We start from the raw sequence: 13,470 nt of genomic DNA, 5'->3' as shown, positions 1-13,470 counted from the left end.
AGAGGTAGCGAGCAAGAAGAGTGAAAGTGACTAGAGTGGTTCTCCCCAATATGCTGGAAGCTCTGCTGCTACTGTCACCAAAATGCTTTAGTTCTTTGGTTAGGTTGACAAAAATTTGACTTATGAGAACTGACCTTTACTTACAGAGGAAGCAAGAAAATTATCTGAGCCAGAAAATAACTTAGGATCATACGAGCACCATACTAACCTTTCAACAGCTGGGACAGAGCTGAGATGTGGATCATCCTTAAGCAAGTCATGACTACTCTTGCTTTTTCCCTTCATGCTCTAGAAAGGAATGTGTGATATAATCATGAGTGGGGAAAAAACAGTCTTCCAAAAGGACAAGTTAACAAATTTGCATAACATCTAGTACTGACATACTGTGGTTAGCAAAAGGTATATGGCTCCTAAAAATTTCAGTATCAACTGAAGCTTTATAAGTAAGAATCTTATTCTTCCATTGAGTGAAAATATTTTTAGAAATACCTTTTATTTCAAAAGGCTATATATCCTTTAAAATAAGTTTACTGATTACTATTTCCAAATACTAAATCCTTATTATGATTTACTACTAAACTAATTAATTTTAGTCCCATTCTTCACTGTTTAACAATTTTGAGAACAGGTTTCTAAATTTGATAGGCTTTACTTTGAGGCAAATGTATCAATTCTGAAATTTATTTCCATGATGAAAATAATAGATTTTTAAATTTCTGTATGAACATGGAGTTCACATTTTAAAGACCTAATCAGTTTAAACATGCTTATAGTCTATTTTCACAAGGCAAAACAGAAACTTTTCTCAGTTAATCTAAAGATGCTATTTATCTACAGTTTTAAAAAGTCAAAGAATCTGAATTATGCAATTAATCTGTATTTCTACCTTACACACACCAAGGAGCAATTAAAAAAAAAAAAGATAAAACATCAAGTAATTACTTGGTAATACATTTGTCCAACAATGAATACTGAAAAAAAAAATGTTCAAAATCAGAAGATGGTGTAGTAGAAAGAACACAGGGTAAGAAGAAAGGTGATAATTGGGCCAAATGAGTTTCAAAATCTAATATTCAATAATTCTATGGGTTTTAGTCCAGAACTTGTACCATTTGGGGAAAGAGACTTCAGAACCTCTGCCTACAAAATAGAAATAATACTAGCAGCCTTGCCTACTTCATGCAAGAGAGTAAGTGCAGATATGTGCAAAAGCGTACAAGCGAATATAAAATGACCTCAACTAAAATACAACTTGAACATCTTTTTTTCATGCTTTCCTTCCCTAAAATTTCTTCCTCCTGCATCTCTAGCCATGACTGTTTATTTTCATCTACTCTAAGAAATATTTTCTTATTAATTCTCCCCATGTGGCTCCCTCATGGAGTCATAATCACAGACATTATAGCCATAGTTGGCCTCAGACCCTCTGGTTAAGCCTCTTAGTTAACAGATCAGAAAATGAGAATTACACTAATAAAGAGCAGGAGTAAGATTAGAATTCAGGTCTTTAAGTTAGCCCATTAATAAGCTACACTATTTCATTTACTTGTTGGTTTACAGTTGTTAGTTTAATTAACATTTTTAAAATGGGTTCTTATTTATCTCCCAACACTTAAATCAGCTTGAAGGGAAAAGAAGAAACTTGCCTTACGTCAACTTAAAATAAGACTTAACAATAGGAGGACACTGAATTAATCTGAAAAATCATTACTATTTAAAATTTTAATTAACTTTTTAAATTAAATTAGCATAGAAATGTATGATCAAAAGCAGTTTTTCAGATGGCCCTTCCCACTATAGTAGACTTTGAATCCTGCTGGCAGAGAAAACAAATTATGGAAGAACTGAAGAAATTTGGAGATAGTCTCAAAGGGTGTAAAAATGAATTCAGATATTTCTCTTTTATGTCTGTTCTTTCTGAAAGACCTATTTTAAGGTTCTTATTTATGCCATCAGGTAACAATAAATTTAGAGGAAACAAAAACCTAATATATTTAAAAATAATTTTTGAAAAAATTACATAAAAGTCACTGGCTAATTAAAAGGTTCAGGGGCCGAACAAAATACTAAATATACTTAGTGAATACAGTGTAATGAGCTCTGTAGTAAACTCAAAACTATCTGTAAGCAAATCTGAAAATGAACATCAAAGAGGATGTGGGAAAATCACATTATTACTTGGCACTTGATACCTAAGAATACAGAGGCAGTGAAACAGTGGGAACTAAATAGAGTACAAGTAGAAAGAAAAAAAGCAAGAGGTACAGTAGTACCGGGGAACAACACTGGTCGAGAAGTTGGAAGGTCTGGGCCTCAACCTCTAACTACCTGTGTGTTAATTTTATGCTACAGTACCCAGTTGTTCGGTCAAATACCAGTTTAGATGTTGCTATGAAACTATTGTTTAGATGTGATTAATAATTTAAATCAGTAGACTTCAAGTAAAGCAGATAGTTTATCCACCAAAATGTAAGTGGGTCTCATCTAGTCAGTTGAAGGTCTTAATAGCAAAGACTGTTTTCCAAACAAGAAGCAATTTGGCCTTAAGACAGTAACATAGAAACTCTGCCTGACTTTCTGGCCTGCAAATTTTGGACTCAGAACTGTAACATTAACTCTTCCTTGAGTCTCCAGCTTGCTGGCTGGCCTACTCTACAGATTTTAGACTTGCCAGACCCCAAAAGCACATGAACCAATTCCTAAAAATCAACCAAATCTATCAATCTCAAACTCTACCTCTTCCCCTCTCATTACCCTCCCCATGACACACACATACATACACATATATATAAATATATTGTTTCTTTGATGAACCATACCTATTATATTCTGTGACCTTTAGCAGAGAACCAGAAAACTTAACAGTTGGAAAAAAATTGTACAGGCCACTTAATCTAGTCTCCAACCCAATGCAGGAATCTCCTTGACATCACTGTTAGTCAACCAGTATCTCAACACTTGAAAGGAGTTTAATACTCTCACACACACCCACATAAAAATCACCTCTTTTTAGATGGCTCCCACAACTGGACAATTCTCTAATTGGAGGAAAAAAAAAATCTATCCATGTGTAATTTTCAATCGCCTAACCCACAAACAATGTCTGTTATTAGGTATACTCTGTAGAGTTTAGGTACAAATAGATTGGCAGGCAGGGTAACAGCCCCTAAAGATGCCCACACCCTAATCCACAAAACGTGTGACTGTGTTACTTTACTCGGCAAAAGGGACTTTGTGGATAAATTAAGAATTTTAAGATGAGGAGATTGCCCTGGATTATCAGGGTAGGTCCAATGTAATCACAAAAGTCCTTACAAGAAAGAGGGAGGCAGGGGAGTCAGGTGCAGAGTGATAAAGGATGAGAAAGACTTGACCCGCTATTGTTGGCTTTGAAGATGGAGGAAGGAACCACCAGCCAAGGAACACAGGCGGTCTCTAGAAACTGGAAAAGGTGAAGGAATGGATCCTCCCCAGAGACTCCAGAAGGCAGGCGGGCCTACCAACACCTTGGTACCTAACCCAGTGAAGCCTACTTTGGACTTCTGCCCTCCAGAACGCTATGATACGAAATTTGTTTTGCTTCAAGCCACTAAATTTATGGTAATTTGCTAGAGCAAGAACACAAAATAATACAAATATGTTAACATCTTTTTTAAATTAGTTAAATATAAACAATTAGAAAAATAAGAGAAGTTTAATACAATTTAATGGGGCAAAAAATATTTTATAAAATTAAGACTGTTTAATACTCCTGACAACCTCTGTACAAGTGGTCTAGCAGCACTCTCCAGGCCATGCCCAACCCACCTCCCAAATTTGGCAGACACTTTAATTTCATAGGATAAATGAGAATAGGACAAAAATATTCTTATTTTATTCTCGAAAGTGGTATATGTGTCTTTCAGGATAAGTTTTTCTGGGTGGGAAAAAAGCCTCTTTATAGCCAACTCTGGAGTTGAGGTTAAAATGTTAATATATCTTATAGTGAGAGAAACACTGTGTATCAATGTGACTGTGACACAATTTAATCACTATTTTCAAATTTAGCTATTGAGAGATACTTTTATACTGGACCTACCATTTACCTTGCCTCAAGAAAACTACTTGTCTGATCGTAAGCTTTCACTTGAAAAATATTTTCTGATATTTGTAATTAAGTTATACACAAAGGCTCAGGAGTAAACTTAAAACCAATACAGATATTTGAATGAAACTATTATTTAAGAAAGCAATACAAAGGGAGGGATCTTCCAGATAAAAACCTTTCAAATGTTTGAAGCCGAGGATCACATTTTCACTTAGTTTTTTCTTCTCCAAAGTATATCAAGTTCCTCAAGCAGTCCCCAAGGAAGATCCTTTTTGGCATCACCCCCATCCTCCTCATGACCCTTCCTTCCTCTGGATGCATCTAGTTTGTCAGTATCCTTCTTAAATGTGTTCAGAACTGAACAAAATGCTGAAAATGTGATCCCCCAAAATGCAAAGAATGTTAAATTCCTCATTCCAGAGACCTTACTCTTAATAACTCAACTAGAGCTTACAGGCTATTAAATCTGATGCCTATTCAGCTGATTTCATTAAACCAAAGGACAGAATATACACATACTCCTATTACATTTGAACTTACTAGTTCAAAAAATCAGGCAGAGGTTGACAACAAAGCTCTCTTTGGGCAGAAGTGTTCAGCCCAGCTATAAATCCATCTGACTGTACTATCTCCCAGATCACATTTCCTTGTGTTGTCCACAAGAATAGCATGAGAGACTCTGACAATGTGCTTTCCTGAACTCAAGATATGTTATTACAGCATCCTCCTATCATGCAATCCTATCAAAAAGGAAATGAAGTCAGTCTGGCAAGTCACTTAACCAGAGTCTCAGTTTCCTCATCTATAAAGAAAGGAAGTTGGACTAGATCCCTTTGAGCTATAAAATTCTATTATTCTAAAAGAGATTTTATCAGGTAGTAAGAGATACTGAAATAAATAGTGAAGGAAAGCTAACCCACGTGGGAGAGGCACCTTATGAATACTGAGTGGGGTGAAGCAGTGTCTGTAATCCCACACTGATAATCCATAAACCAGAGACGACTCGACCTTATTTCTCCTTTCACAGAAAGTAAAGCCTCAATACAGACTTTACCAATTATTAACTTGTGGTTTTAGGTTCTGGAATAAAGCTTAACACTGTGGAGTCACTGAAAAAAGAAATGTGATAAGCAAATAAATAATGAAACAATTATTTTCAAGCCCTCTAGAAATATTTAATTCCATGCAACCACTGAAACTGCAAATTGTTCTTAGTCATTGTAAAAGACACTGACTTGACTTGGCTCTAGTTATTTACATTTGAAAACAGTAAGGCTAAATTTTAAAAAAATATTGGTCATACTTTTCTAGTATTCAGGCTCGCCTTCCCTTTTCTTATCAAAGTCTCATTTTACCCAAAAGGTAAGAGTATTTGAAGGGTAATCATAGTCAGGACAAAAGCAGAATAAAGAAAATACACTTCCATTTCTGTTCTCTCTAGAATTTATCTCATGTGCTTCAGAGAAATTTCCTTTTCTCTAAACCAGTAAATTTCGACAATTTTGCTCTCTTTTCTCAAGCTAAACTCACCTATGACTCCATTATATAAACACACAGAACAGCTAAATTCTGCAGGCCATCTGCATGGTGTTCCAAGACCCACTCGCACATGAAGAGTGGGTTGCTGGTGGGTCATGATGTACAGGTGTACACCCATCCTCTCCAAGACTGCTCAAGCTACTTCTCAGGACCCTGTGGGAGTGCTCAGGAAGGGCACTAGGCCAGCTGTGCTGAGCTTACAGCTTCCTACCTCAGAAAGCTGGACTACTGTGGAAGTTTCTCACCAGCCCTCTAGACTACCTGAGCATGAGGGCAGCAGCTGCTGCACGATAATCATGATCATATTAGCAACCAATATTCTTTAGCTTTCTGAGAATAAAGTACAAATTATAACATAGAGTATATTGTTTATTTTAAGACATTTGACTTTCAAAACCATTTTTTAGGATTGCATGATGTAGCAAAGTAAGGACTAACCATTTATTTTCACAACTCTAAATGGTACATATTATTCCCATGTCACAAAGAGGAAAATGGAGGCTCAGAGAGACTAAGTTATCCAAGGTCAGAGTGTCTGTAGAAAGTGAAGTGTCAATATGAGTTTGTATGATCCCAAATCCATGCTATTTTTACTTCAACACACCGCCACTCAAAGATGACACAAAGTATACCATCAAGGAGCTCACAGCCTAGGACCCTATATAATTAATGAGTTAGAAAAGGGTATAAAGCTTGAATAGTATACAATGAGAACATAGGCATATGTTTCCATGTAATAAAGTTAAAAGAATGCTTTCAAAAGGAAAATACAAGTATCACAAGAAAGGCAGAAGTTAGATCAGAAAAAGAAAAGATTAGGGAAAACTGGAAAAGACATTTAGAAAAGATAGTATTCTAGGTGTTGAAAACAAATATGACATTGATATTCGGAAGTGGGACAGCACACTTCGCAGGGAAAAGGACATGAACAAAGACATACAAAAAGGAAAACACAAGGCGTATTTGTAGAACAGCAAGTAGTTCAGATCTGCTGACAGTGCTTCCTACAGTCCCCAGATAAGGTTTCCAGGGAATTCACTACATGTATAGATTCCCTGGTCTCTTCCTTACAGATTTTGATTCAGTAGGTCTGAGATGGGAACTAGGAATATAAGTTTTTAAAAATTACTACAAGTGATTTTTATCAGTAGGGAGGTTTAAGAAATATTAGACTAAAGGACAGAGTTAATCATGAAGGCAGAAGCTTGAAATAATAGGCCAAGGAATCTGGCCTTATTTCTACAGACAACAGAAAGCAACTTTAACATCTTAATGAGACTTCAGGAATACTATTCTGATAATAATAAGTGGAAGGGGGAAAAAGAGAAGGGAGATGGGAGACCAGTCTGTAGTCCATGGCAGCAGCCCAGGCTAGAGATAATGAAGGCCTGAACAAGGGTAGTAGCGAAATAAATTAAAAGGAAAAAATAGATTTGAGACACACCATGGATGAAAAATTGGTAAGAACAATGCAACTACTGGTTGTGCAAAGAAAAGATAAGAAAAAAGTTCGAACTTAATCTAAAATTCTTCAAGGGACACTGGTATCAGGGAATTAGAAAGAGAAGTCACAGAACAGGGAGAAGTTTAGGAAGAAAAGATAATAAATTAAGCTTTGGCTAAGGCTTAGGTAACTAGTGAGACATCAAACAGAGAGATGTCCAGTAGGCAGCTAGATAAAAGAAGAGTAAGTCAGCCTAGAGATACAGATTTAAGAGTCACAAACAAACATGATAATTTTATCACACAGAACCATCAATTAAAAACTCAGATGAGAGAAATGTGATGACACACAGTAGGCTTAGACCACCTATTTGATAATGGACTTTCAGTTGCAATGTTCTTGGCAAAGAGGAAAGAATTTACTTGGTCTTTCTACTGTTTAAAGTGTTTTCCAGGTTTCAGAGCAAACATAAAGAGCATGCTAGAACTATCTATGGTGGTATCTTCCACATTTCAACCTTGTAGCAAACACAAATTGCTTTTGGAGTATCAAGTTCACTGTATTCAGTATAAGTTAACCATTTTTTTTCTTTGGGCAAAATTAAGTCACAGGAGGAAGATAAGCCTTAAACATTTAACACATGCTGTTGTTGCAAACAGAAAAAATTCAAACTAAATTTCTGAGAAAAGTCCATCTCAGAGCAATTGTGAACAAAACTTATTTTAGACCAGAAATTTAATTCAACAAAAAGACTGATAGAAAAATTCCTTTCGCCCACCCTTGTTCTCCAAGGCTGCTCAACCTCATACTATGCAGGGCCCTCTGGGAGGTAGGGAAGAGCAGTGGGCCCACTGCACTGAGCTGCCCTCCACCCCAGAATGCTGTGCTGCCAGCGGAATTTCTTGCCAGCCTTTTAGATAGGTTGGGCTTGAAGGAGGCAGCTTCTGCAGTATTCAAAAGCACATTAGATAGAGACTTTAATAGCTATAGAAACTTAAGTTCAAAATTCTGATTCCATGACCTCCTAATTACATGGTCTTGGTCAAGGAACTTGACATCTCAGCACTGATACCTTCACTTACAAAATAGGAATAATAATATCTACACCACATGGTTGTGATAGAGATAATACAAAATAAATACTTATCACAGGGAGGAGGTAAAAAAAAAAAAAGAAATCATGATAATGTAGTATAAGTGCTTTGATGGCCACAGACAGATTATTATGGAAAGAAGTTAAGCTCAGCCTGAGTGGAAGTTGGGGGTAGGGGAGGGAGGTAGAGGTAGTGAGGAGTTAATAATGGAGCTAAATCTTAAAAGGAAACACAAGAATTAGCCAAATTTGCTTTTTCAAGCAAAAGAAAAAACAGGGGTGATGGACTTAGGGGAAGGCGTGGATATGCAAGGGAACTTGACATCTTTAGAAAACATCAAAGGGAAACTTGACAATTCCCAGATCTAACATCCGTGGTTTTTTCCATTTACAAATATACCCACAGGATCATGATACACAGTAAATCTTTCATTTTCATAAGGGACAAATTTGAATCATAAATAATGCAAGACTAGTACACTGACATCTAAAGAAGATGACTTCTGGGATATCAGGGGTGACACAGTGATGATGCTGAGAAGGAATAGTAAAAGGAGGTTTTCACAGAAAGATTAATTTAATTTTGACATCTAAAATAGAGATGTTTCAAAACACTAATTCAAAAAATACATGAACCTCAATGTTCATAGCAGCATTTTTACAATTGCCAAGATACAAAGGCAATTTAGATGTCCCTCAACAGATGAATGGAGAAAGAAGACGTAATACACACACACACACACACACACACACACACACACACACACACACACACACACACACAGGAATATTACTCAGCCATAAAAAAGAAGGAACATTAGCCATTTGCAACAACATGGGTGGACTTAGAGGGTATTATGCTAAGTGAAATAAGACAAATACAAATACTGTATGATATCACTTATATGTGGAATCTAAAAATGTAAGAAACTAGTGAATATAACAAAAAATAAAGACTCTCAGATATAGAGAACAAGTTAATGGTTACCAATGGGGAGAGGGTGGGGGAGGGGCAATATAGAGGTAGAGGATTAAGAGGGAGAAAGTATTACATATAATAAGCTATAAAGATATAATATACAACACAGGAATATAGCCAGTATTATATGATAACTATAAATAAAGTATAAACTTTGAAAATTGTGAATCACTATACTGTATTCCTGCAACTTATATAATACTATACATCAACTATACTTCAATTAAAAACATTTTTTTTAAATAAAATAAAATAAGAGATGTTTCCTAAAGGCAACTCAGAATGAGGGATAGGAGCCTAGAAAAAATATCTGGCCTTGTCTGCTAGAGCTCAGAATGTTAGTATACAGGTGGTAATTGAATCCATGGTATCAAATAGATCAATAAAGGATACTGAAGACAGAGTAAAATAAAATTGTGACCAAAATATTTCTTACACATGCCCATTTTAATTCAGTTTTAATGCAAGGAAGAGCGCTCACTATTATGCCCAATATTAGACTACCAAAACCAGGCTCAGTGATGAGCGAGGCAAACGGATAAAGAAGTAAATACAAGGGTGACAACAATGTGCTTCTTGGTCAATGCTATTGTTAGCGTCAGTGAGAAACAGGTGACTATGTTAAGCAAGTAAAGCAGTACTAGGTTATGAACTTGTAATTATAGACTATAATAAAGCCTTTGAACCTCATCCTTTAGGTCTCAGAAAGAAAGACATATCAAAATTTGGGGGAGTAAAAACCCTTGAAGATGATTTTCTTTGGACATATTTATCAGAATCACTGCTCTAAACAACTGTAGAGCACTGTATGTGTTTCAAAAATTAGCTTTGTGATAAAAGTAATACTGAGGAAAACCATACTTAAAGGCCTGTGGGAAGCATGGTGGGGTAAAAGGCAAGGAGGCAATGTATACTCCAAAGACATGGACTTCATAATGAGACCGACCTAAGTTTATAAGTTCAAATCCCAGCTCTAGCAACTTACCAGCAGTGTGACTTTGAGCAAATTATAACCTATCAACACCTTCATTTATTCATAGGTAAAATGGGAATGATAATACCTATCTTAAAGGACTGCACTGAGAATAAAATGAGTAAATATATATAAATGATATTAAAATGAATATAAGAACTTTTGCTTGTCACTGTTTATTATAGTAATGATAATAATTATTGTTATCCAGCAAATCAATTAAACCAATAACAATTAAAATCTGAATCATAAAACTGAATCATTCTTTAACTCTGGTTCTAACTGATTAAAAAATGCCAGATTTTTTTTTAAACTATAATTTTAGGAGGGCAAATCATCTCAGAAGTTGTAAATATTAGAGACAACAAATCATTTTACTAATCAGTTCAATGAACATTTGCAGAATATGTACTATGTAAAACATGCTGTGCTATTTATAGCAGGAGATACAAAAATAAGTGAGACACAGATCTGAATCTCCTTCAACATTCAGAACAAAGGGCAAATTAAGAGTTTTACCTGACTAACTCGATTTACTTCCTCCTCTTCTTCCTCGGCTTCCTCTCCAAATGAAAGTAAACTAAAATTCCTAATAGAAAGAAAGAAAGAAAGAAAGAAAGAAAGAAAGAAAGAAAGAAAGAAAGAAAGAAAGAAAGAAAGAAAGAACGAAAGAAAGAAAGAAAGAAATAGGAAGAAAAAGTTAAACAGAACTTATACATATCCTATTTTCAAAGCAATAGAATGGAATTTATAAGAAGAAACACAATCTATCAATAGACAATATTACTTAGTATTCAGGGGAAATAAAATATACTAAGGATCTATATTTCTATATTTTTAGCATAATATTAAGTATTTGGCCCAGATCACAGATGCTTCATAGACTAATGATCAAAAATCCATCCTTAGTACTACCATTAAATACACTGAGTCAAGCATGACAGAAATAATGAAAGCTTTTAATTTTTATTAAAACTGGTTAGCAAAATGGGGATTTCTGAATAACTAATAAACATAAAGCACTGAGAGCACTAGAAATGGGAAGCAATTAATCTCGTGTCTGCCAAAATAATCTTAATATTTTAAAATTAGTAAGTCATAAAAAATTATCAAATATAAAAACAAGCAATACACTTAGCTAAAAAAAAAAAAATCCCATGGTAAGAAAAAGCTAAGTTTTATCTTTTTTGAGTCTTCAAACTAAAGCATCACAAGGAAGATAAATAATAAGTTATTAAAACTCTCTTCTCAAATACTGGAAAAATAAAAGACTTGGCAACAGAAGAGGAATTTTCATTTCATAACCTAGATACAATCAATGACTGCCACATCATCCCTAATATATTTGCTACACATTAAAAACAAAAATAAAAACATCCAATTTTTGCACTTGTCAAGATAAATCATAATAATGAAATATTGTATCTGAATATAGTGACAGTGACCTTTCTCTCAGAGATAAATTAGTTAAAATAAATGAATAAAAAACAAAAGGAAATCAAATATAAAGTTATATGTTATTTTGCCACAAGATATCAACTGCTTATCAAAATGTCTGACTCACATTTGACAGTTTATAAAAGCAACTTAACTTATTTACATTGTAGGACATCAAGGAAAGAAACGAATACGTATTGAATACCTACACTATTGGGTTTTTTCAAATTCTCCTCATTTAATCTTCATAAGAACCAGGTGTTGCACTATAACTCTTCCATTTTATAAGATGGGGAAACTGAAGCTCAGAAAGATTAATAAACTTTGCTTCTTATAACTGGGGTAGGCAGGATTATACTTAAAGCTGTCTGAATCTAACACTTACAAACACAAAAAAAATCCCTAATACAGATGTTATAATTCAGTAAAAGAGTAGGTTGAAATCTCTGATGTCTATTTCAACAAAATGGACAAAATTAATAATGTAAAGAATTTTGTTCACAAAATACTGAAATATATTAAAGAAAAGAAATTTCTATTTTTTTGAGAAAACTATCCTCAGGAAATAATCCAGAATACAGAAATGGCTTTATTTTTTTAAATATTTACAATAAGATTATTTTTAATAGCACCAAAAAAAGGGGAGTAAAATAATGTAATAATTTTTTAGCTTAAGTTTTTAAAGTTATATATGGTATCTGAATACAAGAAATGCACATTTAGGGGAAAAAAATACACACACACAACAGACATTCATATAGATATTATCCCTCAGTCCAAATTTGCCTCCCCTTCACTAATAAACAATTGTGACAAAAGGAAATAAAGTGAACTAAATGAATCAGTGTTTCTTTTCAAGCTGAGTCAAAATGTTTCTACTATGATTACTTTGTGCCTTTGGGTCTCAATCTCTTTACTTCCTCGTCTGGTTTGTCTCTTTTTGGCCTTTTTGTTTCTCTTGGAGTGATGTCATCAAAAGGATTAAACAAAACCTATGAAAAGAAATATTTTGAAAACATTATTCAATTTTTTTTTAATTTCACAAAAAATTAAAACCAATATTTAATTATGTTGCTATTAGTGTCTATAATTTTTCCTCACATAACCATTATAACTGTAGTGATATATATACTAGAAAAAGTGCCTCCATTTCCATGGCCTCATTGTATTTTCCCAGTAATCCAATGTGCTACTAAAAGATGTTTTATCCCTATCTTAAAAAAGGGGAAAACAGTCAAGAAGGCATAATACATAATAAGAGAGACAGACTCAGGTATTTTGACTACGAATCAGATGCTCTATGGTTCTTGCTTCCTCAATGAAGGATCACTTAAATTACCTAAGAAATCACTTCATTGGGCTAAATAAACCTAATTCATCCAACTTTCTATTATGAGTTGAGCTTCCCATTCATTGAGTTATCAGCTAAAGTTTCATCCTTGAATTCAAAACCTTCAATTAAACAAAATTCTTAGCCATCAATTGTGCCTAAATTACATAGATAAAACCTGAGCCGTGATGTGAATTTATTATTAAGCCTATATCTGAATTTATATTAAGCCCATAATTTAATAATGCAAATAACCAATTTCTCTTAAGTGATAATTTAAGTAATATATCTCATAATAATCATGTTTCTACCTCACAGCTTTTTATTTTGTGTGGATTATGTGGTCTGTCTTCATCATCAATGTCTACTTCTGTCAGTCGCAGCATGTTATATATTGTATCCCCCGTAACCTATCAAATAAAAAGGAAGATTTAATTGCAAATTATTAAATTCATTCTTTGAAATAAGGAAGGCTTTCTGAAAGTATTTTTAAATAATTATAAAGAGGATTTCATATTATTATATAAGAGTACATGCATTAAATAGTGTAAATAGAGCAATGTCATCTTAAGAGGAAAAAGCATTGAT

General features: G+C 34.1%; 1 protein-coding gene across 2 annotated transcripts in view; it reads right to left on the bottom strand.

Moving 5' to 3' along the window:
• The window catches only part of CWC27 (CWC27 spliceosome associated cyclophilin), a 196,165-nt gene that overhangs the window by 162,299 nt on the left and 20,396 nt on the right, over positions 1–13,470 (bottom strand). For both annotated transcript variants that reach the window (XM_031445941.2, XM_031445938.2), the window contains exons 5-8: positions 13,194–13,292; positions 12,441–12,544; positions 10,635–10,704; positions 209–288 (exon numbers count right to left, since the gene is read on the bottom strand). In XM_031445941.2, the coding sequence (XP_031301801.1) occupies positions 209–288; positions 10,635–10,704; positions 12,441–12,544; positions 13,194–13,292 (353 nt within the window). The remainder of the gene's footprint in view (positions 1–208; positions 289–10,634; positions 10,705–12,440; positions 12,545–13,193; positions 13,293–13,470) is intronic.

This window comes from Camelus dromedarius, chromosome 3 (assembly GCF_036321535.1).
Source record: "Camelus dromedarius isolate mCamDro1 chromosome 3, mCamDro1.pat, whole genome shotgun sequence".
NCBI classification, from domain to species: Eukaryota; Metazoa; Chordata; class Mammalia; order Artiodactyla; family Camelidae; genus Camelus; species Camelus dromedarius.
This window is presented reverse-complemented; position numbering and strand designations above follow the sequence as displayed.